The sequence below is a fragment of the Stegostoma tigrinum genome, chromosome 3 (assembly GCF_030684315.1).
Source record: "Stegostoma tigrinum isolate sSteTig4 chromosome 3, sSteTig4.hap1, whole genome shotgun sequence".
NCBI lineage: Eukaryota > Metazoa > Chordata > Chondrichthyes > Orectolobiformes > Stegostomatidae > Stegostoma > Stegostoma tigrinum.
In genome coordinates this window covers 123,150,151-123,178,000 of record NC_081356.1, presented here as the reverse complement: position 1 = coordinate 123,178,000, position 27,850 = coordinate 123,150,151, and the positions used below count along the sequence as shown (strand labels likewise).

The window sequence follows — 27,850 nt, the reverse complement described above, 5'->3', positions numbered from 1 at the left end:
GAAGAAGCGTCCAGATCTGAAACATCAGCCTTCCTGCTCCTAAGATGCTGCTTGGCCTGCTGTGTTCATCCAGCTCTGCACCTTGTTATCTCAGATTCTCCAGCATTGGCAGTTCCTACTAGCTCTTCTTCAGAAGGGGATAGATTTGCACATTTTTGTGGAAAGAGCTGGGGGGTGCAGCTAATTGGATAGTTTGTTCAAAAGTCCAGCAAAGACATGATATTTCCACAATTACCCTCACAGAATGAAGTGAGTATTTAATGACGGTTTCTTCCTACTTAAAATAATGATGATCTCAAATATTTTAACACCACTGACGTGTTGAGGTGTTGGTGGTTTGGAAACACAAATCTTTCTAGATCTGTTCCAATTCATAAGCACCACTGTGGAGCAGAAACATATATTTACACAATTTTAATTTAAAATGGCAATTTTCTTTTGTACATCAAAAATGATATGTAATAAGGCTGGAATAAATCACAATTTGTTTGCCCATATACATGTCAGCTTTATATATCGCCTTTTTATATGTACAATTCTCTTTACCAATTTACTGCAGTAGAAAGGATTGCATGTTTAGGAACCAGTGTAGGAAACTTTGCAAACAAACATTTCTTGGCATTTGGCAAGTTAGGTCAAGGATAGTCCAGTGTTGAGAAGTGGTCTTTGCTAATAGTTCTCAAAATGAATACCCTTTGATGTTGTAATTTTCATGACTGCTCCATTCAAGCTGTCATCTTCAAGCAGCTGTACAAAACCCTTGGCTATCTCCGATGGTCTGTAATAAAGGATATGAAGGTCAATAACATGAAGGACAACATTCCAAAAAAAGTATTCCATGAGAGGAACATCATTGCAATAAAACGTTCGGCAAGACGGGCCACCATGATATGAAACAGTAAGGGGAATAATATTTACTGCATGTTCACAAGTTGAGTAGAAAAATTCTACATCGCTGGCTAAGGGCAACATTTGTTGCATGTCCTTAATTGTTCTTGAACGGAGTTACTTGCTGGCTGTTTCCGAATGATGTTAAGAATCTATCCCACAGCTGTGAGACTGGAGTCACGTATGGGCCAGTCTGGATAAGGTCCTCAGATTTCCTTCCGTTAGGGACAGCACTGAACCAGAAAGGTTTTTGTGACAGTTGATGACACTTTCATGGTAACCATTGCTGAGACCAGGTTTCAATCTCAGATATTATTAGTTAACTGTATATTCCATCAGTCATCACTCTTGGATTTGAACCTATGCTTGAAGGGTATTAGACTGTCCCTGTGATGTTTGTGCTATTCATTGAAGAGATGCAGGCTTTGACACCTGGACTAGCATTTATTGCCCTTCAGAAGGTGGTAGTGAGTTGTCTTCTCAAACCATTGCCATCCATCTGGTGCAGGTGTACTCACATGACATTATCTTTACTTGTTCATGAGAAGGAGGCAATGCGCTTTAGGTAAGCATTTAGTGCCGAAGCCCAGTTTTCATTGGAGATGGTGCTGGTGAGTTGCTTTTCACAGCTGCTGCAGTCTTTGGGGTGGAGGGATTTCCACAGTGCTGCTAGGGATGGGTTTCAGCAACTTCACCCAGCGACAGTAAAGGAATGTCGATAGAGCCCCAAGTCAGAACAAGGTATGGCCTGCTTGAGAATTTGATTGCTCCCATTCATCTGCTTCCCCTATCCTTTTAGGCAGCAGAGATTGCAGGTTTGGAAAGTGCTATCAGGGGAGGCTCGACAACTTACCGAAATGCATCTTGCAGCTGGTACACACTGTTGTCGAAGTGTGTCACTGGTGAAGAGATTGAATGTTTAAGGTAGTGATTGGGGCACCAGTCAAGCGGGCTGCTTTGTCCTGGATGACATTGAGCTTCTACAGTGTTGTTAGAGTTGCACGGATCAAGATTCATGGAAGTAATAATGTCTAGTCTAGTAACATTACCATGACATTACCTCCTTTTATTTCTCAGGGTATTTTTCATCATTACTATTCTAAGATTTAGATGATATTCGATCTAATGCAAAAAAGACTTGTTTCATCTTAGTTTTCTTGACATTTTGAACATCGTAGAACAAATTTCCCCAGAGCAGGTGTGATCAGGCTGAAGTGTTAACTTCGCCTCACTGTAGTAGTCAGGAGTCATGCCAATTCTTAGGTCTCAATTGGCTGAAAGTAAAACAACAGACAGGATGTGCAAGATAATAAAACGTGAGGCTGGATGAACACAGCAGGTCAAGCAGCATCTCAGGAGCACAAAAGCTGACGTTTCGGGCCTAGACCTGTGCAATCAAGCTCTCAGTGGTCAGTGTTGTTCATGTGGACTCAAATCCAAAGTCTTGATACCATGTTCTTGGGATATGAGAATTGCAGCAAATGCTGGAAGATTGGAACAAGACAAAACAAAAACACAAATGGGAAGAAAGATGGAGAGCTGGATGAACACAGCAGGCCAAGCAGCATCATTGGAACAGGGAAGCTTGACATTTCAGAAATGGTGGATGGGAAGGGGATTCTGAAATAAATAAGGAGAGAGGGGGAGGTGGATTGAAGAAGGATAGAGGAGAAGGTAGGTGGAGTGGAGACAGGCCGGTCAAGGAGGTGGGGATGGAGCCAGTAAAGGTGAGTGCAGGTGGAGAAGTAGGGAGGAGATAGGTCGGTCAAGGGAGGACGAACAGGACAAGGGGGTGGGATGAGTTTAGTAGGACCTAAGTAGAAACGTCAACTAAAAGGCAATAAGGTAGACAACTCCCCAGGTCCGGATGGGATCTAACCTGATTGAGGTCTATAACATCATGAGGGTATAGGCAAGGTGGATAGCAAGAAGCTTTTTCCCCAGAGTGGGGGACTCAATTACTAAGGGTCATGAGTTCAAAGTGAGAGGAGGAAAGTTTAAGGGAGATATGCGTGGAAAGTTCTTTACGCAGAGGGTGGTGAGTGCCTGGAATGTGTTGCCAGCAGAGATGGTAGAGGCTGGCACAATAGTGTCTTTTAAGATATATCTGGGCAAGTACATGGATGGGCAGGGAGCAAAGGGATACAGACCCTTAGAAAATAGATGACTAGTTTAGTCAGAGGATCTCGATCGGTACAGGCTTGGAGGGCCAAAGGGCCTGTTCCTGTGCTGTAATTTTATTTCTTTTTTGGCCCAAGACTAATATCGCAATGTAGCTTGCTGGTTTAAACTGAAGAAGCCAATTACAAGGTTTCTTGAGTGAATGGAAAAGGGATCTTATTATTTACTAACCCAGTGAAAAATGATCGTACACAACAATAAAAGCATATGAATGCAAACGTATATGTACAATTTAAATGGGAGAGTATCTAGCACAAAAGGGAAGATCAGAATATACCGTTCAAAAGGTACACAGTCTCTTCGAGGTGTTTAATTTAGTTTGAGACTAAGGCTGTTGAAATGATTTCTTGTATCCTCATCAGCAGCAAAGCTGGTTGACTTCTTTGAGATCTCAAAGAATGATGTTTCTCCAATACACTTTATTGCGAAGTATTCTTTGAGAGGCTAAGAGAAAATAGAGAGATAGAGAGTCTTCCAGTTCTGTTGTTACAAATCTATACTTTCTTCTTCTTGCTCAGCCTATCAAACAGTTACCTGAAATACAACATGTTTGTGTATTCCCAGGTCTGGCTTCATGTGTTTTCCTCCGCTGGATAATCTGCAGATGATTTTTATCTCAAGTATTTGAAATTTATACAGAAAGGTGTCAATCAGATGAAAGATGCAGATCTGAGTATCAATGCCTTTGGAAATCGTGTTAATTTGGCTCAGGCTGATAATTGTTTATTGATGAGTTGTGGTTTAATCTAGTTAAAACAATCATTACGACCACTTTCAGTCAATGTTGTCAGTGTTAGTCCATGAAATAATCAAGGCACTATAAGTCAGACGATGGGAATTGAAAATAGGTGGTCTATTTTCTTACTGTAGCAATGCACACACAATATTACACAGCTTTATGCTCAAGAATACCTATGTTGCTAAAGTGACCAATCAATAGAGTTGTGCTGAATGAAGTGCTGAGCTGGTGAAATATTTGGTATTGACCTCAGGTTACTTTTTACTGAAGCCCCACTCAAGCCAGATTAATAGGAGCACATGGAATAATAGTTACAATCCTCAGCTCTTGCTGGCGGTGAGGTGCCTTTAATCAGGGTGCAGAGGTGATTAGCCTCTGTCAGAATTAAATTTTGGTTGGGAAAGTCAATGATCGAACTTCTCACTCTATTACTGATCAGGCCCTTGAAATGCCAATCAAAGACCACTTGACGGTCTCACCTTGCTACTGGTGGGTTTAATGCAACTATAGGTGAGCCTGTCACCACTGTAGCAAATTATCAACCATCCTTTAACAATCCGTTCCAAACTGACGACCTTTCCTACCCAGGAAGACAAGCAGAGCAGATGTATTCTCACTTGAACGACACCACATTTCCTTCTCTGTCACCGTATTAGCATTCTGGGACTCTCTTCTGCATAGCATTGTCGGTGCACCTGCCCCATGTGGGCTCCGGTTAGAGTCATTGAGCACAGAAACAGGCCCTTCTGTCCAATATATCCATGCTGGCCAGATTTCCTAAATTAATCTAGTCCCATTTGCCAGCATTTGGCCCATTGTCCACTAAACCCTTCCTAGCTTATACCTATCCAGGTTCCTTTTAAATGTTGTAATTATATCAGCCTCCACCACTCCCTCCAGCAGCTCGTTCCATACATGCACCACTCTCTGTGTGAGAAAGTTGTCCCTTAGGTCCCTTTTAAATCTTTCTCCTGTCATCGTAAACCTATGCCCTCTAGCTTTGGACTCTCCCCATCCTAGGGAAAAGATCTTGTCTATTCACCCCATCCATGCCCCTCATGATTTTACAAACCCCCATAAAGGTGACTCCTTAGCCTCTGATGCTCTAGGGAAAATAGTCCCAGCCTATTCAGCCTCTCCCTGTTGCTCAAACCATCCAACCCTGGCAACATCCTTGTAAATATCTTATGTACCCTTTCAAGTTACTCAACATCCTTTTTTAAAAATGTTGTAATGGTACCTGCATCCACCACTTCAGCAGGAAATTCATTCCACATGTGAAACACCCTCTGTGTAAAACAAAAGCCACTTTTATCTTTTTTAAATTTCTCTCCTCTCACCTTAAAAATGTGCCACCTGGTCTTGACATTCCCAATCTTAGGGAAAAGGCAACCACCATCAACTCTGTCTCTACCTCTTCATATTTTATAAACTTCTATCAGGTCACCTCTCAACCTCCCAAACTCCAGTGAAGGAAGTCCCAGCTTATTCAGCCTTTCCTTATCATTCAAACCTTCCACACCCGCAACATCCTGGTAAATCTCTTCTGAATGTTTAAAAGACATTTTGATGGATATATGAATAGGGAATGTTTGGAAGGAAACGGGCCAGGAGGAGGCCAGTGGGACTACTTTAGTTTGGGATTATGTTCCGCATGGACGAGTTGGACCAAAGGGTCTGTTTCCATGTTGTATGATTCTTTGATTCTATTCTTCCTGTAGCAGCGAGACCACAATTGCATGCAATATTCCAAAGCTGGCCTAACCAATGTCCTCTGCAGCTACAACATGTCCTCCCAACTCCTATCTTCAATGCACTGACCAATAGAGGCAAGCATACCAAATGTCCCCTTTAGTAGGTATGCAGCTCACGCCTGGGCAATTAGCAAGGCAGCTCACCCCAGGGCAATTAGCAAAGTAGCTCTCACTTCCAGGGCAATTAGCAATGGGTAACAAATGCGGCTTTGTTTGTGATATCTAAATCCCCATTGAGAAATTCTAAAAATGGAGCTGCTTGACAAGTAACCTGGATGTCCTTAGATGCTCCAATTCTCAGGAGGCATGAGAGGCTGGAGAAAGTGCAAGTTTTTAACTTCACTGCTTGATAGTCAGAGTGGTAAAAGAACACAGGAATATAGGAACTGGAGTAGGTCATTCAGACCATTGAGCCATCCTGCCATCCAATACAATCATGGCTGTTCATCCAATTCAATGACTTTAACTTACACTATCCCTATATTTTTAAACTGTTGGTAATCAGAAATCTATCAATCTCTACTTTAAACATATTCAACGAGTAATGTCTACGGCCCTATAGTCTGTATGTATTAGAGAGCTCATAAACCTTGGAGTAAAAAAAACCTTTTAATCTCATACCTAAATAATTTCCCTTTCATTTTTAAACCGAGCCTCCAATTCTAGAATCACAACCAGAGAAATGTCTTACTGCAAATATCTTGACTACGCCTTTTTAATGTTTTGTTGATTTCAGTGAACATAGAAACATTGCAATATAGATAAGAAGGGACTAGTGTAGCCCATACAGCCCTTTGGCTGATCATCCAATTTAATAGCTTTTTCCTGCATTTCCCAATATCTTTTGTTCTCTTTAGACCCAAGTGCTCTATTTAATTTTTTGAAACCATACACTGTTTTGGCCTTGACTGCTTTCTATGCCTTGATATTTCATAGTCTCTCCACTTTACAGGTGAATAAATTTCTTCTCATCTCAGTCCTAAAGGATTTATTCCAATTCTTAAACTGTGACCAAATTTCTGATTGCCCCCATCATCAGGAACATCCCGCTTCCTGCATCTAGCCTATCTAGTCCTGTTCGCAATTTATAAGTTTTTATGAGATCCAGCATCGTTCTCCAGCGAATATAGTCCGAACCAATCTAATCTCTATTCATGTGCCAGTCCTGCTATCCCAGGAATCAATCTGGTAAATCTTTGCTGCGTTCCTCTCACCTCTCATTCTTCAAAACTCTAGAAGATACAGGCCCGGTTTCCCCATAACTTTTTTGTAGGACAGTCCCCACATCCCAGGAACAAGCCTGGTAAACCTCCACTGCACTGTCTCAACAGCAATAATATCCTCCGAAGGTGAGGAGAGCAAGACTGCACACAAATACTCCAGGTGCAGTCTATAAATTTCTTCTACACAACTGAAGCAATATTTCATTAGTGTTGCAGACAAATCCTCTTGTGATGAGGGCTAACATACCATTGGCCTTCCTAATAGCTTGATGCACTTTCATGTTAACCTTCAGTAAATCATTGACAAGGACAGCTCTGTCCAGCTATACTTTCCAATCTCTTACCATTTAAGGAATACTCTGTATGTCTGTTCTTCCTACAAAAGTGAATAACTTCATACTTCCCACATTAAATTCCATCTGCTATCTACATCTCATGTCACAAAGTTTGTCCAAATACTTTTGAGCTACCTTGCATCTTTCTCACACCACACATTCCCACTTAGCTGTCTGTTACCCAGGAACTTGGAAATATTACATGTAGTCGCCACATCCAATCTAATGGGACAAAAGGCAGACAAGGCTCCAAGGCCTGATGGCGTACATCCAAAGGTTTTAAAGCTTCAGGCTTTTGAAGTACTTGAAGCATTGGTCGAAATATTCCAGAGCTAAGTAGATTTTGGGAGGGTTCCTGCAGACTGGAAAACTGCCAATTTGACAACCCTATTCAAGAAGGGAAGGTGCCAGAAAACACAAAACTACAGGCCAGGTAACTTACATCTGTCATTGGGAAAAAAACTGGAGTCCATTACTGAAAAAGAAATTTGACAATTAGGAAAGATTAGCCTTGCCAAACAGTCTCAACTGTTTGAAAGGGAAATTGGCCGTGGTATTTAACAAAATAAGCAGAGTTTATAAAGGAAAGCCAATGGATATAGTGCATTTTGATTTCCACAAAACATTCAATTAGGTGCCACATTAGAGGTTATTGTTGAGGTTAATGTATTAGCTCGGATTGAGGATTGGTTAACACACAGAAGACAGAGAGTTTTAACCAATGGATCTTCTTCAGCTTAGAAAGAACTAACGAGTAGGGTACCATAAAGATTCAATTATTTACCAGCCATATTAATAACTTGGAAGAGAGGGCCATGTACAATGCAACCAAATTTGCTGATGATACAAAAATAACTGGCAGGGCATGTCGTATTGAAGACAATGAAGTGTATGTTAGTCAGAAGAATCTAATGGCAGACTATCATCTCTGCCAGTACATTACCTTCTATCCCAGGTGCTTCTTTTTAGGAGAGACCTTATTATTAGCCTTCTAAAAACTAACTCCCCTTTATCAATTCTGATACAGACCTCCTTATGAAAACTTCAATAGGTTAATCAAATTTTCTCATTCACAAATCCATGCTAACGATGCCCAATCAGATCAATATTGACTAAGTGTCTGTTTGTCACATCCTCTGTATTAGATTTTAGCATTTTCTCTTCTGCTGATTTTAAGGCTAACAGGTCCGCAATTGTTTTGTGCTCTCACTCTCTCTCTCTCTTCCTTCTTACAGAGTTCAGAGTCATTTGCTACCTTATAATCTGCAGGAACCATCCTAGAATCTATAGAATTTGGAAGATCTATCAAAACTCTAGGATGTGGCCTATCCGATCCTGGAACTTATCAATCTTCAATCTCATTAATTTCTCCAACATGGCATTCCTTCTAATACTGTTTCCCTTCAGCTCCTTAATTCTCCCTAGTATCTCTAATTCTGAGACATTTCTTGTGTCTTCAGTGAAGACACAAAGTAATCATTTAGTTTTTCTACCTTTTCTCTATTCCCCATGATAAATTCTCCTAACTCTGCCTAGACAATCTGATGAGCTATGCTCAGAGTCAGATGTAGCTATGTTCTGGGGTGATTACACAATAGCACAGTTGTTAGAATACATAATAATGACTCACTCCAGCACTCCAAAGACCTGCATTAAATTCTTGGCATTGTCCTTGAACTGATAAAAAATTCCAAGATTTTCTTCACAGTTTATGGTCTCAAGAATTTCAGTGTTGACAAAGCTTGGACACAGTGCATTTATTCGTACCCCATAATTTCCAAAGCTGGAAGCTTCCTGGAAGAAAAGGAGATCTTCATTAGCTCCTTGTTGGTAAGTTACTGCTTTTCTTCTAGTCCTTCTGTGTCTTAGTTTGTTCATACAGTGGATGTTTGACTGATCAGAACAGGGAGATAGCTGCTCACAGGGGGCCTGTTACAACTTCCTTTACACACTTGGCTGAAGATAGGAAGTAGGAAAAGGCTCAGTCAGGATTCTCCTGTGATTAAAATACAGCAGATGCGAGAAATCAGAAATAAAAACCAGAAGCAGTGGAAATGCCCATTAGCAGACCAGGCAGTATATGAGCAAAGAGAAAGAGAAAAGGGTAAAGGTCACCATAGTCCCAAAGGAACATAGGGCTGCTTTCTCATGGAGAGTGATGGACATGAGCTATATGGACTTCAGTAGGGCGTTCGACAACTTCCTCATGGTAGACGGTTAGTAAGGTTAGAACACTTAGAATACAGGGAGAACTAGCTATTTAGAGACAGAGATAATGGGAACTGCAGATGCTGGAGAATTCCAAGATAATAAAATGTGAGGCTGGATGAACACAGCAGGCCAAGCAGCATCTCAGGAGCACAAAAGCTGACGTTTCGGGCCTAGACCCTTCATCAGAGAGGGGGATGGGGAGAGGGAACTGGAATAAATAGGGAGAGAGGGGGAGGCGGACCGAAGATGGAGAGTAAAGAAGATAGGTGGAGAGAGTATAAGTGGGGAGGTAGGGAGGGGATAGGTCAGTCCAGGGAAGACGGACAGGTCAAGGAGGTGGGATGAGGTTAGTAGGTAGGAGATGGGGGTGCGGCTTGGGGTGGGAGAAAGGGATGGGTGAGAGGAAGAATCAGTTAGGGAGGCAGAGACAGGTTGGACTGGTTTTGGGATGCTGTGGTTGGGGGGGAAGAGCTGGGCTGGTTGTGTGGTGCAGTGGGGGGAGGTGACGAACTGGGCTGGTTTAGGGATGCAGTTGGGGAAGGGGAGATTTTGAAACTGGTGAAGTCCACATTGATACCATTAGGCTGCAGGGTTCCCAGGCGGAATATGAGTTGCTGTTCCTGCAACCTTCGGGTGACATCATTGTGGCACTGCAGGAGGCCCATGATGGACATGTCATCTAAAGAATGGGAGGGGGAGTGGAAATGGTTTGTGACTGGGAGGTGCAGTTGTTTGTTGCGAACTGAGCGGAGGTGTTCTGCAAAGCGGTCCCCAAGCCTCCGCTTGGTTTCCCCAATGTAGAGGAAGCCACACCGGGTACAGTGGATGCAGTATGCCACATTGGCAGATGTGCAGGTGAACCTCTGCTTAATGTGGAATGTCATCTTGGGGCCTGGGATAGGGGTGAGGGAGGAGGTGTGGGGGCAAGTGTAACATTTCCTGCGGTTGCAGGGGAAGGTGCCGGGTGTGGTGGGGTTGGAGGGCAGTGTGGAGTGAACAAGGGAGTCACGGAGAGAGTGGTCTCTCCGGAAAGCAGACAGGGGTGGGGATGGAAAAAGGCTTCCTCTACATTGGGGAAACCAAGCGGAGGCTTGGAGGCCGCTTTGCAGAACACCTCCGCTCAGTTCGCAACAAACAACTGCAACTCCCAGTCGCAAACCATTTCCACTCCTCCTCCCATTCTTTAGATGACATATCCATCATGGGCCTCCTGCAGTGCCACAATGATGCCACCCGAAGGTTGCAGGAACAGCAACTCATATTCCGCCTGGGAACCCTGCAGCCTAATGGTATCAATGTGGACTTCACCAGTTTCAAAATCTCCCCTTCCCCCACTGCATCCCAAAACTAGCCCAGTCCGTCCCCTCCCCCCACTGCACCACACAACCAGCCCAGCTCTTCCCCCCCACCCACTGCATCCCAAAACCAGTCCAACCTGTCTCTGCCTCCCTAAGCGGTTCTTCCTCTCACCCATCCCTTTCTCCCACCCAAAGCCGCACCCCCATCTACCTACTAACCTCATCCCACCTCCTTGACCTGTCTGTCTTCCCTGGACTGACCTATCCCCTCTCTACCTCCCCACCTATACTCTCTCCACCTATCTTCTTTACTCTCCATCTTCGGTCCGCCTCCCCCCTCTCCCTATTTATTCCAGTTCCCTCTCCCCATCCCCCTCTCTGATTCAGGGTCTAGGCCCAAAACGTCAGCTTTTGTGCTCCTGAGATGCTGCTTGGCCTGCTGTGTTCATCCAGCCTCACATTTTATTATTTAGAGACAGAACTGGGTTGAAGGTAGGGTGGTGGTGGAGGTGTGCTTTCCAGACTGGAGGCCCATGGCCAGTGGTGTGCCACAAGGATCAGTGCTAGGTCCACTGTTTTTCATTATTAATATAAACGATCTGGATGTGAACATAGAAGGTATGGTTAGTAAGTTTGCAGATAACACCAAAATTGGAGGAGTAGTGGACAGCGAAGAAGGTTACCTCAGAGTACAAAAGGAACATGATCAGCCAATGGGCTGAGGAGTGGCAGATGCAGTTTAATTTAGGCAAATCTGAGGTACTGCATTTTGGAAGGACAAATTAGGACAGGATTTATACACTTAATCGTAAGATCTTAGGGAGTGTTGCTGAACAGAAAGGTCTTGAAGTACAGGTTCATAGTTACTATAAAGTGGAGTCCCAGGTAGACAGGACAGTGAAGAAGGTGTTTGATATGTTTGCTTTATTGGTCAGTGCACTGAGTGTAGCAGTTGTGAGGTCATGTGGCTACACAGGACATTGGTTAGACCACGATTGGAGTACTGTGTACAGTTCTGGTCTCCCTGCTATCGGCAGGATGTTGTGAAACTTGAAAGCATTCAGAAAAGATTTACAAGGATGTTGCCAGGGTTGGCAGGTTTGAGTTATTGGGAGCGGCTAAATAGGTTGGGGCTATTTTCCCTGGAGTGTCGGGGGCTGAGTGACCTTATAGAAGTTTATAAAATTATGAGGGCCATAAGCAGGGTGAATAGACAAGGTGCTGAGTTTACCCTGAAGGTCAACATGCAAAACAGAGTTAATGTTGCACACTGAATGTAATACTTCTTCAGAATTACAGTAGCTATACAAATGAACCACTAACAAATCAAATAATGAATTTGGGGGATAGTCTTTACATGTAGAATTGTTAGAAGATGGACGCCGCAACCACACAAAAGAGGTGAGGTGAATGGACGAGATACTTTGAAGGGAAAGTGGAGAAATATATCAGGGAGAAATGAACAGAACAAAGTGCTGATAGTGTCCGGTGAAGTAGACTAGGAGGAAGCTCATGTGAAGCAGAAACGCAGGGGCTGGGATAAATGCTTAGTTTCAACAGTGACTGTATTAATGAATACGAAGTGGTCGCGTGGTATCAGGTATTAACTTTTATTGTTTACAATACTTACTGCAAGAGATCTCGTAAAACCAAGCACTCCATGCTTTGAAGCTGTGTAGACTGGAGCATGTGCTGCTGGTATAAAACCTGAATAAAGAAATCACAGATTGAAATTACCAGCAACAGCATCTTCAGTTCAATCTAATCTTTTTCTAGTCTACAGCTATTTTGTGTGTGTTGTCATTGTTTTGATGGGGTATGAGAGACAACATGGGGATGGAGAAAATATGTGGAACATAAGGTCAATAAACCTCCAAAACTTGATGGTTCGCATCCAATAGAATTAAAAGATAGTGTGCAAGTTGGTGAAGGTTAATACAGAGGCTTTTAAACCCTCCAAACACAGACTGGGACTGCCATAGTGCTGAGGGCTTGGAATGAAGAGGAATCTGTTAAGTGTGTACAAGAAAATTTTCTGATTCAGAATGTGGATGTACCTACTAGAGAAGGTACAAAACTTGACCTACGCTTGGGAAATAAGGCAGGGCAGGTGACTGAGATGGCAGCAGGGGAGCACTTTGGGGCCAATGACCACAAGTCTATCAGTTTTAAAATAGTGACGGTAAAGGATAGACCGGATCTAAAAGTTAAAGTTCTAAATTGGACGAAGGCCAAAATGGGAAGCCTTCAAAAATGAGGCAATGAGAATCCAGAGACAGTATGTTCCTGTTAGGCTGAAGAGCAAGGCTGCTAAGTGCAGGGAATGCTGGATGACGAGAGAAGTTGAGCTTTTAGTCAAGAATAAAAAAGAAGCATAGGTCACGTATAGACAGCAGGGATCAACTGAATCCCGAGAAGAGTATAAAGGCAGTAGGAGTATACTTAAGAGGAAAATCAAGAGGGCAAAAAGGGGACTATAGCAAACAGAGTTAAGGAGAATCCAAAGGAATTCTACAAATACATTAAGGACAAAAGAGTAACTAGGGCAAGAATGAGACCGCTTAAAGATCAGCAAGGCGGCCTATATTTGGAGATGGCGGAGATAATAAACAAGCATTTTACTTCAGTGTTTATGTGGAGAAGGATATGGAAGATAATGTGGGCAAATAAATAGTGACACCTTGAAAAAATCTCTATTCCTGAGGAGGAGATGTTATAAACGTGGATAAATCCCTGGGACCTGATCAGGTGTACCCTAGAACTCTGTGGGAAGATAAGAAAGTGATTGCTGGTCCCCGTGCTGAGATATTTCTTTCATTGATAGCCACATGTGAGGTGTGGGAAGACTGGAGTTTGGCTGATGTGGTGCCACTTATTTAAGAAAGGCAGCAAGGAAAATACAGGTAACTATAGACTGGTGAACCTGGCATGAGTGGTAGCCAGTTGTTTGAGTGAATCCTGAAGGACAGGGTTTACATGTATTTGTAAAGGCAAGGACTGATTAGGGATGGTCAATATGGCTTTATGCGTAGGGAATTGTGTCTCACAAACTTGATTGAATTTTTTGAAGAAGTAACAAAGGGAACTGATGAGGGCAGAGTGGTTGACGTGATCTATATGGACTTCAGTAAGGTGTTCGACAACCTTCCTCCTGATAGACTGGTTAGTAAGGTTACATCACATGGAATACAAGGAGTACTAGCTGGTAGGATACAGAACTAGGTCGAAGGTAGGAGACAAAGGGTGGGGGTGGAGGGTTACTTCTCAGGCTGGCAGCCTATGACCAGCGGTGTGCTACAATGATCAGTGATAGGTCCACTGCTTTTCATCATTTATATAAATGATTTGAATGATTAGGAGGTATGATTATTTGAGTTTGCAGATGACACCAAAACAGAAGGTATAGTGGACAGCAAAGAAGGTGACCTCAGAATATAACAGCGCCTTGATCAGATGGGCCAATGGGCTGAGGAGTGGCAGATGCAGTTTAATTTAGGTAAATGTGAGGTGCTGCATTTTGGAAAGGCTAATCACAGCAGGATCTTAATTGTAAGATCCTAGGGAGTGTTTCTGAACAAAGAGACCTTGGAGTGCAGGTTCATAGTTCCTATAAAGTGGAGTCCAGGTAGACAGGATGACGAAGAAGGTGTTTAGCATATTTGCCTTTATTGGTTTTAAGGTCATGTTGCTGCTGTACAGGACACTGGTTAGGCCACTATTGGGGTCCTGTGTGCAATTCTGGTCTCTCTGCTATAGGTAGTATGTTGTGAAACTTGAAAGAGTTCAGAAAAGATTTACAATGATGTTGCCAGGGTTGAGCTATTGGGAGAGGCTATACAGGCTGGGGCTATTTTCCCTGGAATGTCAGAGGCTGAGGGGTGACCTTATAGAGGTTTATAAAATCATGAGCAGCAGAGATAGGATGAATAGACAAGGTCTTTTTCCAGGGTGAGGGAGTCTAAAACTAGAGGGCATTGGTTAAAGGTGAGAGGGAAAAGATTTAGAAAAGGCCTAAGGGGGCAATGTTTTCACATAGAGGGTGGTGTATACATTCAATGAGGTGCCAGAGAAAGTGGTAGAGGCTGGTACAATTACAACATTTAAAAGGCATCTGTATAGGTACATGAATAGGAAGGGTTTAGAATTATATTGGCCAAATGCTGGCAGATGGGACTAGATTAATTTATGATATCTGGTTGGCATGGATGAGTTGAACTGAAGGGTCTGTTTCCATGCTGTCTATGTCTCTATGACTCTAAATGCTGACACCTGTCAAAGCTCTGTTGATTTGGGAATTATGCTATTAGTTTGGAATTTTTTGATTTTCCATTCAAAAACATTCCATTGTTTAGAAAAAAGGAGAAAACAAAACTAAAGTTCTGCCAATTTAGTATGAAGTAAGGAAGAGATCATTTGGAAAATTTAAACCCCATGGAATTAGAGTTAATCTTTTGACAAGTCGGACATGATTTAAGGGTAAGGGAAAGAAAATGGGATGAAAGAATTGAGCTGCTTGGTGGAAAGGATAAATGGTGTTCCCAGAGAATTTTTCTGAGACCTAAATCTTATACCATATTTATTGAAAACTTTGTTGAAGGAATAGAGGGTCTATCCAAGTTTGTAGATGTCTTTAAGTTAGTTGGGTTCATCATCTAACTAGTAGGGAAGGCGTATTTAGTTGAAGGCAAGTTTAATGAGATGTGAAGGGCAGGGTTGTGAAAAAGCAAATAATGATCAAGGTATGACAGAAAAGTGTAAGAGATATGTACAAAAGAGTGCGGCAGAAATTAGAACCAGAGATGGCCAGAAGTCAAAGCTTAAATTTATCTTATTGTGCACTACATTTGTGATAGGATAGATGAGTTGATGGCACAGACAGAAAGAGACAAACATGACTTGTTAGTTATTATGCAGGCATGGTTGCAAGGTGACCAAAACTGGGAATTGAATTTTCAAGGAAGAATATGCAAAAAGGAAAAGAAGTAGGATAGCTTTGTTAATAAAGCAAGATATCAGTGCGGGTATGCATAGTTACATAAGTGCAATAGATTGGACTATTGTTGTGTGTTTGTAATTTCTCTACTTTGGAGCGAGGAGGTCCAGGTTCAAGTCCCACCTGGTCCAACGGTGTGTAATAACATCCCTGAACAGCAATGATTAGAAAGTATCAATAGGTGCAACAGATCATGCATGGAATCAGTCTGATTGGAAATGAGAAACAGCAAAGTAAAGAGATCAGAAGTGGAAGTCGACTATATGACCCTGAAGAATTGTCTCACTCTAAGACAAAATATAAATCAGGAAATAATGAAGGCATGTAAGCATGGCAGTCCAATTGACACGCAGAGCTGACTCTGCAAACTGATTGGGCAAATTAGTTGGGCAAGAGTAACATGAAATGTGAATTTGTAGAATATATCAAGGATTTAGTTTTTACAGTTTTGCAGAACCTACTTGGGAACTGGTAATTTTAGGTGTAACGATGTTATGAGCTAGAATTAATAAGAGATCTTGTAGTTAAGGAATATTTAAGGGAGTAGTGATCACAACTTGGTAGATTTTCAAATTTAGTATGAGGCAGAGGAACTTCGGTCTTAAGCCTGTGTCCTCAAACTAAATAGGACAATGAAGAAAGAGTTGTCTAAAATTGACAAAAAGAAGGACTTGATGAAAAGGATGAACCACCTAGGGGCAACAAAGGTCAAGAAGAGGGTCCAATCAAAACGTAAGGCATATAGAACAGCAAAAACTAGCCATGGGCCAGAAAATTGAGGATTTTTTTTCAGAACCAGTTGCAGATTACAAAAAGCTAATAAATAGGGACTAAATAGATTATGAAAGTGATACAGCAAGAAATATAAAAAGAAGCAAAAACTTCTGTGGGTATATAAAAAGAGTTTAGCTAAAGTTCGTATGGGACCCTTGGAGGATGTGACTGGGGAATTAATAATGGGGAACATGGAAATGGTAAATAATTTAAACCAACATTTTGCATTCATGGCGTAGAACAATATTAATATGCCAGAGGAATTACCCAACTTATTTCACAGATAAGCAAGCTGTTAATGGAAAGAAAGGTCTTATAATAGTCACGATCATGAAGGACAAAATATTTAACAACTCAATGGGACTAAAGGCAGACAAGTCACTGGAACAGGATTGCCTGAATCCAAGAGTTTTAAAGGACATGGCTGCTGAGAAATGGAGGCATTGGTCAAAATATTCCAGAACACAGTGGGTTCTGGGAGGGTTCCAGCATATTGACACATATATTCAAGAAGGGAAGGAGGGTAAAGCAGGATCCTACAAGCAAGTTAGCCTAGCATCAGTTGTTCAGAGAATGCTGTTCTCTGTTATTAATGAAGATGAAGTATCTGAGTCCACTACCACTGCGGGCAGTGCATTCCACACACCCACTGCTCTGCACTGTAGATGGTTCACACTGTTGCCACTGTGCATTGATGATGGAAGGAGTGTATGTTGGAAGTGTTAGATGGGATGCCAATCAAGTAGGCCGCTTTGCCCTGGGTGATATCTAACATCTTGAATGTTAGTGAAGCAGAACTGATCCAGGACATTTAGAAGGGCTTAACACAATTAAACTGAGCGAAGGTGGTTTCATCAGAGAAAAATCATGCTTGACAAGTTTACTAGAGTTCTCTGAGGATATAAAACATAGAGTTGATAAAGACCAAATGATCATAAGGTACAGGAGCAGAATTAGGCTATTTGGCCTACTAACTTTGTCCCACCATTCAATCATGGATGATAAATTTCTCAACCCCACTTTCCTGCCTTCTCCCATAACCTCTGGTCCCTTTACCAATTGAGAGCCTATCTATCTCTGTCTTAAATACACTTAAGGGCTTGGGCCTCTTGGGTTCCACAGGTTAAGCATCCTGATAAAGGAGGTCCTGTGGATGAACTGTATATGGATTATCAGAAGGAATTCAACAAGCTGCGACAAAAAGAGATTATTCCACAAGATAGGAGCTTGCAGGATTGACAAAAACAGAGAATTGGGGGTAATGGATCTTTTTAAGTTTGGAAAGACATAACTATTGGAATGCCACAAGGATCAGTCTTAGGGCCTCAATTATTTACCATCTTTTTTAAGGACTTGGAGGGAGGTGGCAGAATAGTGTGTCCAAATTTGCTGAAGATGCAAAAGTAAGTGGGAATGCATGTTGAAGTCAGGACATAGAAACCAGAAGGGAATGCAGCCTATTATTTAACTGAAGAGACAATTCAAAAATGTGCAGTGTCGAGGGACCTGGGCGATCGTGTGCACAGAAGTTAGCTAGCAGAGAAGCAGGTGGTGCATATTTGCTCAGAGGTTGGTATTTAAAAATAAGGAAATCCTGGTACAATTTTACAGGGGGTTGGTGAGGATGCAGCTGGAGTTTCATGAACAGTTTTGGCCTCCATATTTATGAAACGAAGCAATTCAAAAGAGATTCACTTGGTTGATTTCAGGGATGAAGCGTCTACTCATCAAAAATATCTGAACTGGTCTGCATTTATTCTTAAGCATTTAGAAGAATGAAGATGAGCTTATTGAAATATAAAATGCCACGGTCACCTGACAGAGTAGATGTTGAGAAGATGTTTCCACTAATTGGGAAATCTTGAACTTGGGGACATAGCTGCAAAATAAACGACACTCACTTAAAATTGAGATGTATCTGGAATTCTCTCCCCAGAGACTTGTGGAAGTTTGATTCCTGAAATTATTTACAGAGGAGGTCGATAGGATTTTGAAATATCAGGGAATTCAGCTGGCCTGATAGGAATTGAGGCCTTGGGGTTGTCTTATTGAATGTGGGACAGTCTGGAAGGCCTACTTCTGCTCCTATTTCATTTGTTTTTATATTCTTGGTGCCTGGCATGGTAGCTCAGTGGTTAGCAATGCCGCCTCACAGCACCAGGGACCAGGGTTTGATTCCAATCTCAGGTGATTGTCTGTGTGGAATTTGCACATTCTGCGTGGGTTTCCTCCTGGTGCTCTGGTTTCCTCCAACAGGCCAAAGATGTGCAGGTTAGACGGATTGGCCAAGGGAAATGCAGTTTTAGGGTCGGGGGAATGTCAGCGTGGGATGTTCTTTAGAGAGGTCAGTGTAAACTTGATGGGCCAAATGGTCTACTTCCACACTGTAGATTTGTATGATTGCAACATTTCACAATGTTAAAGAATGCTGTGCAATTTTAGCAGAAAGCAGCTTGATTAAAATCGCAAGCAAAGACATTTCAAACACATGCACAAGTGTGTTCAATGCAAATTGTTTCCAGGTTCATTTGAACATATACATGTTCTGAAGCTGATGTGGAAAGTCACCTGAAATTTAAACTGTGAAGTCCTTTATTGTAGTCCCAATCTGTTTCTGTGGGAACACATATGCTTACACACACACGCACACACATATGCGCGCGCGCACACGCTCACACACACACACTTTTTGGGGCTTGGTGAGATTGGCCACTTTCTCAATCAGATCCCAAATCATTTTAAACACCTGGATTAAATCACCCACCAACCTTTTGCATTTAAGCAAATTCAATTTGATTTTTACAACCTTTCCTCAACATATATCTTTTGCCTCAGTGTCTTTCTGCTGAATCCATTGTAACCACTGCAAAGACAATCTCTTCATCCAGAGGTACTGCTAATTAATTCTTGGGATGAATGTGATGCTCATTTATTGCTCATCACTAACTGTCCACAGAAAGTGGTGGTCAGCTGTCGTCTTGGAGTAAAGGGACACACACAGAGTGCTCTCAGGAAGGGAGCCCATTATCTTGACCCAGTGATGAAGTGGCAATGTGATTCCAAGGAAGGATGGCGTTTGGCTTGGAGCGGCACCTGCAGGTGGTAGTGCTCCATTGCATCCTTCTAGATGCTAAGAGGTCACTGTTTTGGAAGATGCTGTCAAATAAACCTGGGTGAGTTACTGCAGTGCACAGAATATAGAACACAGAACATAGAACAAACTGTCTGTGTGGAGTTTGCACATTCTCCCTGTGTCGACGTGAGTTTCCTCCGGGTGCTCCGGTTTCCGCCCACAGTCCAAAAATGTGCCGGCTAGGTGGATTAGCCATGTTAAGTTGCCCGTAGTATTCAGGGGTGTGTGGGTCATAGGGGGATGGGTCTGGGTGGGGTATATCAAGGGGCAGTGTGGACTTGTTGGGCTGAAGGGCCTTTTTCCACGTTGTAGGGAATCTAACTGTTGGGAGTGTTAGATGGGATGCCAATCAAGTCGGCCACTTTGCCCTGGGTGATATCTAACATCTTGAATGTTGGTGAAGCGGAACTGATCCAGGCAAGTCAGGAGAATTCAATCACACTCCTGAGTTGTGCCTTGGACGTTATATTAACTTGAATACTACGGGCAACTTAACATGGCTAATCCACCTAACCTGCACATTTTTGGACTGTGGGCAGAAACTGGAGCACCCGGAGGAAACCCACGTCGACACAGGGAGAATGTGCAGACTCCGCACAGACAGTCGGTTCTATGTTCTGTGTTCTATGTTCTGTAGGAACACATATGCTTACACACACACGCACAATAATCTAAGCAGTAAGGCACAGTACAGGCCCTTCGGCCCACAATGTTGCGCCGACCTATTATCAAACTAAGGTCAACCTACCCTGCATACCCTACATTTTACTATCCTCCATGTGCCTATCTAAGTGTTGTTTAAAAGTCTCTGAAGTATCTGAGTCCACTACCACTGCGGGCAGTGCATTCCACACACCCACCACTCTGTACTGTAGATGGTTCACACTGCTGCCACCTATGCATTGATGATGGAAGGAGTATATGTTGGAAGTGTTAGATGGGATGCTAATCAAATCGGCCGCTTTGCCCTGGGTGATATCTAACATCTTGAATGTTGGTGAAGCAGAACTGATCCAGGCAAGTCAGGAGAATTCAATCACACTCCTGAGTTGTGCCTTAGACGTTATATTAACTTTAATTGTCTAATAATCATTCGCTTGCCAGGTAATGATCAACCCTGTGGATTAGTTTACTTAAAACAATAAAGCATTAATCATGATGCACATACGACAGCAACCAACTAAAATTTCTATGTGTGCTGGTGGCAAACACATAGCAATCAAATTGCCAGGAGTGGTCACAAAACTGTTTTCACAGTACATGAAGTATTTAAAGCAAGGTACACATACATGAGAGGATAGGTATGATTCAGGAGGTGTGTTATTTGCTGCAGAATTTCCAGCCTTTATCCATGCCAGTATGTTTCCCTCTACACCCTGAGCTTTTATTTTCTGTGATAACCTATGATTTGGCACCTTATCAAATGTCTTCTGGAAATCTATATACAATGCATCCACTGGTTCCGCTTTATCTACAGCATAAATTACTTTTTCAAAGAACTCCAACAAGTTATTTAAACATTATCTCCTAAAACAAAACAATGTTGGTTCTGTCTGATTACCGTGAATTTGTCTAAGTATCCTGTTAGTGTATCTCTAATCATAACTTCTAACATTTTCCCTATGACAGATGCTAAGCTAAGTACCACGTAGTTTTCTGCTTTCTGCCTCCCTCCTTTTTTGAATAGAAGAGTTACATTAGTTATTTTTCAATCTGAAGGAAATTTCCCTGAATGTAATAAGTTTTGGAAAATTAAAGCCAACGCACCAACTATCTGACTAGCTACTTTTAAGACCCTTCAATGAAATCCGTCAGGACCCGGGGACTTGTCAACTCACAGTTCGAACAATTTATTCAGTACTACTTTCATGATAATTGCAATTTTTGAAAGTTCTATTTTCCCTTTTATTTCATGATTAACAGCTATTTCCTGGAAGCTAACTGTGTTCTTGCTGGTGAAGACTGATGCAAAATACCTGTTCAACTCATCTGATTCTAATTAATATTACAAAATTTCTAGACACATTTTCTATAGGACCAACAGTTACTTTGTTAACACTTTTCTTTTTCAAATATCTGAAGAAACTTTACCTATCAATTTTTATATTTTTGTGGCTGTCTCTTGCACTTTACTTTTTCCATCCTTATTAATCTTTTAGTAGTTATCTGCTTTTATTTTATGTTCTGTCCAATCTTCTGATCTGCCACCTATCTTTGCAGAATTAAATATCTTTTCCTTGACTTTGATCCTATCTTTAACATTTTTAGTTAACTACATGTGGCAAGTCCATCTCCCTTAGACTTTTCATATTTGTTAGAATGTATCAATTCCGTGCATTCTGGAATCCACAACCTTAAGTTACCTGTTCACTTTTGCTATCTCTGTTTTCATGCCCATGTAATTGCAATTCAAAACAATAGTCTTGGATCCACGCTTCTCTCCCTTAAACAGCCTGTAAAATTCTATCATGTTATGATCACTGCTACCCAGGGGCACTTCGACTATGAGGTCGGTAATTAGTCCTGTCTTATTGGTCAAAGCCAGGTCTAATCCAGCCTGCTGTCTGGTTGGTGTGATAAAATTGCTGGCTTAAGAAATTGATATAAAAATAGTCAATGAATTCCTCATCCAGATTACTCTCTCCCATCTGATTTTCGCAGAGCACATGTAAAATCCCCTATGTTAATTGCTGTACTGTTTTGACGAGGTCCCATTATTTTGATTAATGTTAAGGAGCCTGTATACAACTCTTACAAGTGACCTCTTGTTTTTTAACATTTCTCATCTCTACCCAGACTGCTTCTGTATTGTGGTTTCTTGAACTTAGGTCATGCCTCTCTATTGTGCTAATGTAGTTAATTAGCAGTACAACTTCTCACGTCCTGTCCTAGCTTCCTGCCCATCGTCAATGTCACATCCCCTTCATATTCAGGACTCAATCTTGTTCATACTGCAGCCATATCTTTGTTAGGACCACTAGATCATATTTATTTAAATTAAGTTGTATTACTAGTTCATCTGTTGTGTTTCTAGTGCTACAAGTGCAGTCCCTTAAGTTTTGTCGTTTTATTATTTTTGGAACATCTGGCTGTACAGTTGTGTCTGTTATTTACTCTCAGATCTGCATTCTCTGTCCCTTCCTGTCATAGTCTGTTTACCATTTCCTTCTTCTGTTGCACTTTCCCCACTCTTTGATTCGCCACTATTTCTCCAAATTTGGGCTCTTGACACCACGATTTAGTTTAAAAACTATTCTTGCTGTTAACTCTGCAGTTTGCTAGAACACAGCAGTCCCAGTACAGTTCAGGTGTAGATTTTCCCAATAATACAGATCCTACTTTTGCCAGTGCTTCACAAGCCAGAACCTGCTTCTCCCACACTAATCTTTCAACCATATATTCATCTCTTTTTTACCTAATGCCAATTGCACAGGGCTCAGAGATAATGCAGAGATAATTACCTTTGAGGTTCTGCTTCTTAATTTAGTGTCTAGTTCTTCATATTGGCAATGTCAAATAATTTTCCTGGTTCTACTTGCCACTGGTGCCTACAGGGACCTTAACTATTAGTCCCTCCCCTCCTACTGCACATTCTTCTCCAGCCTATAAGAACAGGAATAAGCCATTCAGCCCCTCAAGCTTTTTCCATAATTCATTGAGATCATAGCTAATCTATGGCCTAACTTAACAGATCTGGGCCTTTGACCCATTTCCCTTAATACCTTTGCTTCACAAAAATTTACCAGTCTCAAATTTAACATTAACAACTGATCAAGCATTCACCTCCATTCGTGGAATAGAATTCCAAACTTCTACCACCCTTTGTGGGTAGAAATGCTTCCTAACATCTCTCCTGAATGGTCTGGCCCTAATTCTCAGACTACGCCTCCAAGTTTTAGAATCTCCAACTTATGAAAATCATTTATCTTCATCTACCATGCCTTTTTCTGTTAATAGCTTGAAAACTTCAATCAGATCTCTCCTTAACATTCTAAATTTTAGAGAACACAAGACTAATTTTTATTATCTCTCCTCATGACTTAAACTTTGAAGTCCAGATATCATTCTTGTAAACCTACGTTGAGACCCAGACTAGGTATCCTGAAACCTGGCACTGGGCAGATGTCACAGTCATCTGAACTCAGCTCAATGCTGCAGCCAACAGTGTCAACTCCCCCGGCCGGTCTACGCTGTTCCTTACTACCACTCCATTCCTTACTCGCAATTTTGAAATGGCAGGCAAGCCCCAGGTGGCCAGAGGGAGCACTTCCTTCGGGAACAAATGGAATCCAAGCGAAAACAGTAAAAGCAACGTGCTGCCCTACCAATGCCCCACCCACCCCTTCCCACAACCACCTTATCTCCAATTGTAACAGAGTCTGCGGAAGCACATTGGTCTGTGCAGCCACCTACGGGCTCACCCTAAGAGTGGAAGAGATTCATCCTTGTGTGCCAATGATGATTCCTTTTGATTCCTCGCTCTTTTCCTCGCTTCCTGTACCATGGTCACACTGCTCATCCATTGCACAGCTCCCACTCCCACCCAAACATGCTGCAAAAGCCTTAAGCCTGTTTAACAATCTCAGGTGCTGATGCTCCTGCGTCCCTATCCTCTGGATCATCTTACTTTCCTCACTTAGAGTCACATTCTCCTGTCCCTGACCACTGGCCATGTTAGAACACCCTATCCTAAGTGTTGTGACTGGCTAGTACCTTCCACTTCCCTGAGGCATCACAGTGTCTGCAGTTCAGCATCCAGTTCAGAAGCTCTGAGCTGAAGTTGCTCAAACTTTAGACACTGACTTCAGATATACTTGCCCGAGATCACAACGGTATCGGAAAGCTCCCACATTCTGCAGCTTTGACATTAAACCAGTGCCATTCTTAAGAGTCACTAATTAACTCTTTCATTATAACTAACTTATTTATATGGCTTTTGTCGTATATATTAATTTTATCACCAATGTTAAAATGTGAGAATTGGATATATTTCAACCAACTAACTGATACTCACACCTGATAAACAAGCATCTGTGTCAGGTCTGCATCTGATGTTTGACTGGACTTTTGTTGCGAAATTGGTGAGTGTAATATTGTAAAAAGGGGAAAAAGCATTGTGTCATCTCTTTAAAAGATGGTGGTTTTTCAATGTTTAGAGTTAAAATGATGTCTGAACGGCAGCTTAAAGTGCCAAAAATGAAACATTTTGTATCATACAGCCAAGTAGCATTTTTATCAAGACAACAAGTCTTTTTAAATTTAGCCAATCAATTTAAACCAAACCATTAGATACTAAAAATCTACCAAATTTAAATCTGATGGTGTTGACAATCTAGAAATCTATCATATTGTAAGAAAATGGACAGATCATCAAGGGCATTAAAAAAAGGGCATTTGGAAAACTGACAGAGAGCCAACTGTGAGCTGCCAAGGGAAAACACCTTTCAGCTCTCAGACAAAGCACCATCTCATTAATCAAAGGTACCACGGCAGTTTTAGCTCAGACCCCTCACAGAAGAAAATGCAGAAAAAACTTCGCTGACAGCAGAATCAGCAGAAGAAAAGAATTTGTGACTTGAGATTCAACGGAAGAAAGGTGAAGAAGGCAGAGCATTCTAGATCGTGGAGAGATTAAGTTTTAATTTCTTGTTGTCTTATTAATTGGGTTTATTTAAGTGGGACTTGTGTTTATTTGAACAGCATTCCAGTAGAATTTTGTTCACTTAGGGAATAGTTAGGAGTTGGGTGGGAATTGTTTGATTTGTTAGTAGGTCTGTTAATTTCTTCACATTTGGGTTAAATAAATAAATTGTTGCTTGTTACTTATAAAGTGAATTGCAGGGATTTTCTTTAATTGAACCTCCCCTTTTCTGCAACAGTTTAAGAGATTAGGCGAGGTGAGGTGACCTTCTCAGGTGTTTGAGATTGGGGGACTTGTGTTTCAATTTTAATTACATTACGGATTCAACCACCCCTTCCTAACACTTTCCAACTTCAAATCTTCCCTTTCCGATGTAGATCACTGACCTTATAGACTTTGCATTGGGTCTTGCAGTTATATAGTGCCTTTGTGGAACTCAAAGTATCAAAACTCCAATATGCTTTTTAAATAAGTGTCAACACTATTGTAGGAAAATAAACTGAGTACCGCAGACAATTCCTTTGAGAGTCTACTTGTGGCCTCTCTTCAGTATGTTGGAACCGGGCAGTCAGAAGCTGTAGTCAGTGTTACTCCAGCAGTACTTCTTATAAAAATGTCACTGTTCTTTCAGTCTATTCAATAAACAACAGGATTTGTGACATATTTGTTTTTTGAGTGGCAGCATGTCTTGCCAAGATTTTCATTTTATCTATTGCGTGAGTTGGCTTGCTTGGGCTATCACCTCACCAATCTTTTCCCAAGGCAGCAGTCTAAACAATAATCTTCCAATGAAAAACATATGGAAAATAGTTGCATTTTATTATTCTTGGACAAGGCATGAGCTATACAAATACATCTGAGCCTACTGCCTTTGTATACGCCCGTGACAGATGCTAAAAGTCTTAGTAAAATGCGTAACTCCAAATAAAAGCTAATACAACTGAGAAATGTCTTGAATAAAAGGCTTATCTGCAACACCATTGTTTCACTGTGACTGAATCATTCAAATCCTGAATGTTAAATTGCATTCTAGAACCTTTAATCTGTGTGATGTTAAGGTTTGGCCATCCTCAATTCAGCTTGGTTCTCTGTGAAAGGGGCAGGTTGAACTGAGCCATTTAAGAGACGACTGGATGATTACTTTGATAGAGATGGTGTGTGGGAATATAGCAGAAAAGGCAGGAGATTGATCCTTGATGATAGAACCCGTGCAGGCACAATGGGCCGAATGGCTTCCTTCTGCACTGTAAAATCGTGTGAGCACCGAAAGCTAAGATCCTCACGTTCAAAGTAGATTGCTATACTGGCTGTGAAATGGGCTGCAAAGATGGCTTGATTCAGCTCTGTCTAGCATTTCGTCATGTGGTGGTGCCGGTGTTGGACTGGTGTGGGCAAAGCCAGAAGTCACATGGTACCAGGTCACAGTTCAACAGATTTTTTGAAATCACAAGCTTTTGGAGGACCACTGCTTTGTCAGGTGAAGTGGAGAGGAGCGCACAGGCACAGAATACATAGGCAGAGAGATAATAGCAAGATAATTCCAGGTACTTAAGAGTGTCAGCAGGTGAGTACAAATGGTATGAGTGGGGTGTTGCCTGGCTGAATAACAAGTCTTTGCGAGTGATCAAAAGTGTCAGATGGTGTGAATAAACAGCTGAATAGCAACTGAAAGGATGACCTATGAACCAATACTTAAACTGACATCTTCCCAGCCACCATCAGCTCTGAGGAAGGGTCACTGGACCCGAAACGCTAACTCTGTTTTTTTCTTCACAGATGCTGCCAGACCTGTTGAGCTTTTCCAGCAACTTTGTTTTTGTAACCAATTAATTAAGGTAGAGGGATAATTGTAAAAAATCAAAAATAAGATGGTGTTAGAGACAAACCAAATGGCTGAAATAGCATGATAGGTATCAGAATATTTCATCAGATTAGAATTAGATGCAACCACTATAGTATGTCTCTGACTAATGCATTCTACTTGGGTTATCTATCAGGAGGCTAGAATGTCATTAAATGTAGCTTAGTGTACAGCCAGGACATTTCTCTGAGGATTTCTTGTTCCACTAGTGTAATCTCCCCACTGGAAATTAATGACACACCCTTGGTGAAGGTATGGTGGCCTTTGGCAAGTAATTCCAAGAAAATTCCTGACTCTAAGCTCCTGCCTTTTAATATTCAAAGACAAAACAGCATCTTCTAATGTCAATATATATCACAAACACATAACTCTACAGCTTACAATTCTCCAATTCTGGCCTCACGTGTCACTTCCATTGCAACACAACCAGTGGCCATGCCTTCTGCCATCCAACTTCTCAATCGTAGAATTTGCTCCCTAAATCTACCCAGCTTTTGATTTCTGTCTTATTTTTTATAAGATGTTCATACAAGAATATGCATTATGAGTTGGCTATTCAGGCCGTCTAGCTTGCTCTTCAATAAGAACATGGTAGATCTGATTGTGGCCTCAACTCCACATTCCCACCTACCTCAGATAGCCATTAACTTCCTTGGTACTTTAAAATGCAAGACCAAGCATCTGGACCTTGGATCTAGTATCCCTGAAGTGTCTTAGTGACCAATGTTTTCTGATTGGGGTACTGTGAATTACCATGAGATGTTTTATCGCATCCACATTGTTATATAAAGTCAAATCATAGTATATATATAAAAAAGA

General features: G+C 41.6%; 1 protein-coding gene across 7 annotated transcripts in view; it reads right to left on the bottom strand.

Moving 5' to 3' along the window:
• Positions 1 to 298: 298 nt before the first annotated feature.
• LOC125451040 (15-hydroxyprostaglandin dehydrogenase [NAD(+)]-like) overlaps positions 299 to 27,850 on the bottom strand; it is a 64,484-nt gene continuing 36,932 nt past the window's right edge. For 2 of the 7 annotated variants that reach the window (XM_048527719.2, XM_059644867.1), the window contains exons 4-7: positions 18,212 to 18,275; positions 12,260 to 12,336; positions 8,751 to 8,914; positions 299 to 778 (exon numbers count right to left, since the gene is read on the bottom strand). In XM_048527719.2, coding sequence (XP_048383676.1) covers positions 670 to 778; positions 8,751 to 8,914; positions 12,260 to 12,336; positions 18,212 to 18,275 — 414 coding nt within the window. In that variant the 3' untranslated portion in view covers positions 299 to 669. Of the gene's footprint in view, positions 779 to 8,750; positions 8,915 to 12,259; positions 12,337 to 18,211; positions 18,276 to 27,850 lie in introns of those variants that run through there. The other 5 variants (XM_048527716.2, XM_048527720.2, XM_048527717.2 and 2 more) reach the window with 5 other exon arrangements.